The sequence below is a fragment of the Trichosurus vulpecula genome, chromosome 4 (assembly GCF_011100635.1).
Source record: "Trichosurus vulpecula isolate mTriVul1 chromosome 4, mTriVul1.pri, whole genome shotgun sequence".
Taxonomy (NCBI): domain Eukaryota; kingdom Metazoa; phylum Chordata; class Mammalia; order Diprotodontia; family Phalangeridae; genus Trichosurus; species Trichosurus vulpecula.
The window spans coordinates 184,244,567-184,250,681 of NC_050576.1; the positions used below are offsets into that span (position 1 = coordinate 184,244,567).

The 6,115-nt window shown below is 40.9% G+C and overlaps 1 protein-coding gene across 1 annotated transcript; it reads left to right on the forward strand.

Annotated features, from left to right (window-relative positions):
• The first annotated feature begins 255 nt into the window (after nucleotides 1-255).
• Nucleotides 256-5,865, forward strand: LOC118846654 (keratin, type I cytoskeletal 27). Its single transcript, XM_036755420.1, has 8 exons — nucleotides 256-693; nucleotides 1,193-1,275; nucleotides 1,661-1,817; nucleotides 2,124-2,285; nucleotides 2,606-2,731; nucleotides 4,100-4,317; nucleotides 5,059-5,117; nucleotides 5,723-5,865. The coding sequence occupies exons 1-8, from the start codon at nucleotides 256-258 to the stop codon at nucleotides 5,863-5,865; spliced, it is 1,386 nt and encodes a 461-aa protein (XP_036611315.1).
• Nucleotides 5,866-6,115: the final 250 nt, after the last annotated feature.

A 6,115-nucleotide genomic window follows, 5' to 3' on the forward strand; every position in this document is an offset into this window, starting at 1 on the left:
CCCAGAGATAACAAATAGCCAGCAACTAACTACCCACCTACAGAATTGGACAAAGCAAGACGTTAATTAAGAAAAATCATCCAATTACACATAATGCATGATGAGCTGGCAAACACCATTGTGTGATTGGTAGACAAAACTCAGAGAGAAACACCCTAACCACGGAGTATAAAAAGAGCCAACTAAAAGTGCTGGAGGCTGACACACTACAGCTGAACCCACCACCCTAGCAGAGGTCCCTTCCACACTGACACTATGTCTCTCAGATTCTCTTCTTCATCCAGAAGGGTTGGCTCATGTGGAGGAGCTGGGTCTGTTAGACTGTCAAGTGGGGGAGCAGGTTTTGGGGTTGGAAATACATGTGGCGTGCCTGGAATAGGAAGCAGCTTTTCGTATACCTTTGGTGGCAGCCCATCAGGAGGAGGCTATGGTCTGGGTGGGGGAAGCTCTTCTTCTGCCAGCTACTTAGGGAATGAAGCAGGGCTCCTCTCTGGTAATGAGAAGGTAACCATGCAGAACCTTAACGACCGCTTGGCTTCTTATCTGGATAATGTGCATGCTCTAGAAGAAGCAAACGCAGATCTAGAGCAGAAGATCAAAGGATGGTATGAGAAATATGGTCCTGGCTCTTGCCGGGGTCTTGATCATGACTATAGCAGATTTTTCCCAATAATTGAAGATCTTAGGAATCAGGTAAGAGAACATAATTTCATAAGGTTCAGAACTCTAAGACATATTGAAATCTCAAAATAGTTGCACAATATATAATGTTACTTCATTCTATAGGCTTTCAAGTTTCCATCATTGGTTACTAGACATTAGGAGAATTTTTGTAAAAATTTAAATCTTTGGGTAGGACATATCCACTAACTGGTATTCTATGGATATGTTTGTCTATAACTGAGCATGTAGCCCTGCCACCACCACCTTCACCCCTCCAAAAGAGCACAGGAATGAAAAAAGTCCCTATTGATATACTTGCATCTTTTGGCTATTTCATTGAAAAGCAGTCTCTCCATGCAGAAGTCTTTACTGATCCAAAGCCATATTATGAAATCATCAGAAGCCAGCCTTTGATGCCAGAGAGCAACAGATGTCTTACTATAATGTGATAAGTGACTTGGCTTCAGAAAAATTATAAATGATCCATGGAAATATTTTCTCTTTTCTTAATCTGCTCCCTCTTTACCAGATAATTTCGGCGACTACCAGCAATGCCAGCGTGGTCCTGCAGAATGACAATGCCAGGTTGACAGCTGATGACTTCAGATTAAAGTAAGTGAAGTTTTGAGAACAGAAACCAGCTCATAGAGCCTCTCCCTCCTCCACTCATTGGATCTAAAATAACTTTAAGGAGTTGGGTGTTTTGTTGTTAAGCTCAAATAAATATAAGAATGAATAAATAGCTTAAAACCTCAGTATATTTATGAAAATTTGCATCTAAATCATGATAGTAAATAGTTAAAGTCTAGAGCATATAAGAAAGTGTTTTCTTTACTATAAGTCTCATCCCTTTAAGAAAAGTGATTAACACAGTATGTTTATCCCAGAATGCAATTAAGATGTTTCCTCTCTACCTATTTCAGCTTGAGTTTTATGTTTTACACACCCCTTTAATGATCAGGATTCATATTGAAAAAGCTTTTTACGATTCTTTGAGGTATGAGACAGAGCTGGCTCTTCACCAGAGTGTTGAGGCTGACATCAATGGTCTGAAAAGAGTATTGGATGAGCTGACCTTGTGCAGAACAGACCTGGAGATCCAGGCTGAGACACTGAATGAAGAACTGACTTATCTGAAGAGGAACCATGAAGAGGTAGAAGCTTCCATTGCATCAATTACCTCCTTCTGAATATTGACATTTTGTTTGCCACATGTCAAATATAAAGTCTTTAAGGGCAATCCAAGGAAGAGCTGACCAAATTCTACCCTGTCCATGGACGAAAGATTTATTTTCCAAACACAGATTACATTGCTGCTTATCCTTTTTTTTCACAAACAGATGTTCATGATCCGAAACTTAAAAATTTCAGACCCCCAGACCTAGAGATGGTGGCCATTATGCTCTTTCAAAAATATGCAGAATCTTACTCATTTAGTCTAAATTAATCTTCTCCTTCAGGAAATGAAAGCCCTCCAATGCGCTGCAGGTGGGAATGTGAACGTGGAGATGAACGCAGCCCCAGGGGTGGATCTGACTGTTCTGCTGAACAACATGAGGGCCGAGTATGAGGATCTGGCTGAGCAGAACCGCAGGGACGCTGAAGCCTGGTTCAATGAAAAGGTAATTTTACCAGAGTCACCTTTGTATTTGGCCTTTGGTTTTTGCCTGGCAATAAGAGACTTTTTTTAAAGTGATCAAGCATAATCTTAACATTGAACACCAACAAAACTCAATAGACTTCCTTCGTAACTATTTAAATTTAACTTAATGAAATTCAGGGCCTAAAATAGTACATGACTCTTCAGTCCCTCCTTCTAGGTCTCCAAGATTTTTCATCCATTCATCTTTCTTGCCTTTTCATCCCTTTTGGTTGTAAGAGTTCAGTTTTTATCCTTTGCATTTTAAAAAGTGACCTGAGCTAACGATGTTGTCTATTCCAGAGTGCCACACTCCAGCAGCAGATCTCTGATGATGCAGGAGCCACCACCTCAGCCAGGAGCGAGCTCACAGAAATGAAACGTACGGTCCAGACCCTTGAGATCGAGCTACAGTCCCTCTTGGCAACGGTATGTGAAGACTTATGAAATAAGTTTCCTTTAGAGATCTGGGGGCTGCCTTTCTTCTTTCATAATGTTAGCTTTCATCTGTGTTAGGCCCCCAAGGTAAAGTACATTTGCATTTCACTCATCAGAGCCCTATGTGTCCTATTAATTAAGACTTGCTCATTAACGTACATTCCAAATTAGAATATATTTCAGATATTATTTATGTAATGTTGTTGAAATGGGAAAATGGTTATGTCAATGTGTTTTAACATTGATCTACCCTAACTTAATAGAGAGTCCTCTAATATTACAGAGAAAAGAAAAGAAGATCTTAAACACCAGCTTCTATATTCATCTACACTGGCAGCATCCTTATAAGCCTTAGGCGCTAGCATTCCTACAAAGCTACTTTTTAAGTGTTATAGACAGTTATCACGTGGAAGGCACAAAGGCACAGGAAATGCCAAAATGTCACTCTCCCTACACCCTTCTGCCATGGCCAAAATGGACCATACTGCCTAGAATATAGACATAATGCCCCCCCGCCCCCGCTTACCCCCCACATCATATATCATGCAAGCTTAGAGAGGGTGTCTCTCTGTGGATTACACAAGGTGATTTGATGCCTTTTCACCTACAGAGCCAAGGATTTTCAACCTACAGAGCAAATCCCTTCACTGGGTCTATTTACAGGATATGTTTTATGTTTCAACAGGCTTGTCTTAGAATGTTCTAGTTATTTCTAAATACAGCGCATCTAAATGCAGTCAGACCAGCCTGGCTTAGAGAAACTGGAAATGGGACAGTAGGAATAGGAGTGAAGAATGTGGGTCTTAAGAACTAGAGCTCGTAGGCTTTAGAAAGAGAAGCTGTGGCTACAACCAAGGCCACAGGACCATAGGATCCTCAGTCCAGGCTTGGAGGAGACCCCAGAGGCCATCTAGTCCAATCTGCTCATTTTACAGACAAGTAAACTGAGGCCTAGTGAAGTTGAGCGACTTGCCCAAGGTCACCCAGGTAATTACCGTCAGAGGTAGATTTCAAAAACTCTGACTCTAGGAACACGTTTCCTTTGAAAGTGAGTCTTAAGCACCAAAATGAGTCTGAAGATGTAACCAGTCTTGAAATGGCTGAGGGGTACGGGTCAACCTTTTCAAATGCACCAACATCCCAGAAAGATAGTCACCATCAGCAGTACCACCTTCAAATACAAGGAGAAGAAGAATTTGATCCTGGAAAATTCTTGGGGAAGTGCTAATTTTGGATTGATGCCAGAAATTAATTCCAGAAGAGCAGTTCTCTGGAACCCCACATTATAACATCATAACAGTGTCTATTTCTACTGTCTCTTTTTCAATTCAACCATCAATTCTCTTACTACTCCCATAGAAACATTCACTTGAATGCTCACTCACTGAGACAGAAGGGAACTACTGCGCGCAGCTCTCACAAATCCAGGCCCAGATCGGGGCCCTGGAGGAGCAACTGCAGCAGGTCAGGACTGAGACGGAGGGCCAGAAGCTGGAGCACGAGCAGCTTCTAGATATTAAGGTTTATCTAGAAAAAGAAATCGCAACGTACTGCTCCCTCATTGATGGAGAGGATGGGTGAGTGCAACTTCTTTTGAAAACTGTGCTTTTGAAGAGTGGAAAATACTTTGAAAAAAAGGAAAAGTAAAACAAAATTGGGGGGTAGACTAAATTAGGGAAACAGCTTTAGAGCTGTAAGGGACCATAGACACCATGGAGTCCAACTCCTTCATTTTATAGATGATGAAATTGAGGCACAGAGAGGCTTAAGAAATTGGCCAGAGGTCACACAGCTAGTAAGAGTCTGAGGTAGGATTTGAACACAGGTCATCTTGACTCCAAACCCACCACTCTATCCACTGTACCAGCTAGCTCTCTTCTAATTCTAAATTGCTATCACCCTGTTTCTTTAAGTTCCTTGAGGGTAGCAGTTAGGTTGTAGATAAACTACATGGGTCTCCCCGTGCACAGAGTGGTGCTTGCTCTACACACAGTAGGTGCTAAATAAATTTTTATTGTGTTGGAGACAGGAGGAGAAGGAAGCAAGTCAAAGAATCTATGGATTGTGAACAAATACACATAAAACTTTGCTGAGAGAGAGAGAGAGAGAGAAATAACAATTTTTAAAATATGTGTCGAGTGCTGCACAAGTCACTAGAGGAGACATGGGATTAGGCGCCTTAGTATCACCATCTCTGAGCACAGTGCTTGGCATATAGTAGGCACTCACTAAGTAAATAGCTGTGAACTGAACTGCATTAGATGAAACCCTGGCCCTGTCTCCAGGGAGCTAACTGTTGTTGTTTCTTAAATTAATAGAGATTGTTACAAATCCAAAGGTGGTTATATACCTGGAGAACCAGTAAATCAGATAAAAGGTAAACAAGTACAATTTCCATCTTCCAGAATATATTGTTATTGTGTTTGGTGTATGTCTACATGTATGCATGTGTTTGAATGCAAGTACACGTTTATATATCTACATGCATTCATATACACTCGCACACGTGTATATGTGTGAGCATGCACCTAGGTACACATATACATTGTTTATGTGTGCATTGTGCATGGATGCACATGTACACATGCATGCGTATATCATATATATTTATATGTACGCTCATGTACATGTGTTTCATGTTTGTTGTATATGTGCACAGATATATGTTATATATATATATATATACACTATGTATATATACACTTATATACATATACCTGTATGCAGACATAGAAAGGCAGCCTAGATTGAAATTATCTAGATAAACATGTACATATGCACACATAAAACCGTGTGTGACTATACATGTATGTACACGTGTGTGCAAAAATGGCATGTGACTATATACGTGTGTGAACACATACACATGCATGCACATGATGCACATGTGTGCAGAACTTCAAAGGGGTGAGAGCTGTTCCACATTTATAACTTAACTATCTATACTTTCTGAATGTTCATGCAAGTCCTCTTTCATTTTAGATTCATCCAAAACCACTGTGGTTAAAACAGTAGTGGAAGAAATTGATCCTCGGGGCAAAGTGGTCTCTTCCAGGGTCCACTCAGTTGAAGAGAAATCTTCCAAAATTAACACCATCAAGACGGAGCAGAGAGTACCTGCATAAACATGCTCAAAGACAAGGCCTAATAAGGCAGGGGTGAGGAACCTAAGGCCTCAAGGTAACATATGGCCTTCTAGGTCCTCAAGTGCAGCCCTTTCACTGAATCCAAACTTCTCAGAATAAATTCCTTTAATAAAAGTATTTGTTCAGTAATACTTGGACTCAGTCAAAAGGCCACACCTGAGGACCTAGAAGGCCACATGTGGCCTCAAGGCTGAAGGTTCCCCATGCCTGGCCCAAGGAGAAGCCCTGA

Bases quoted from the DNA above. Each gene is read 5' to 3' on its own strand.
- LOC118846654 (XM_036755420.1), top strand. From the start codon at position 256: ATGTCTCTCAGATTCTCTTCTTCATCCAGAAGGGTTGGCTCATGTGGA. The intron at 2,732-4,099 runs GTATGTGAAGAC...CTACTCCCATAG, and splicing joins TACAGTCCCTCTTGGCAACG to AAACATTCACTTGAATGCTC. The intron at 4,318-5,058 runs GTGAGTGCAACT...TTAAATTAATAG, and splicing joins CTCATTGATGGAGAGGATGG to AGATTGTTACAAATCCAAAG.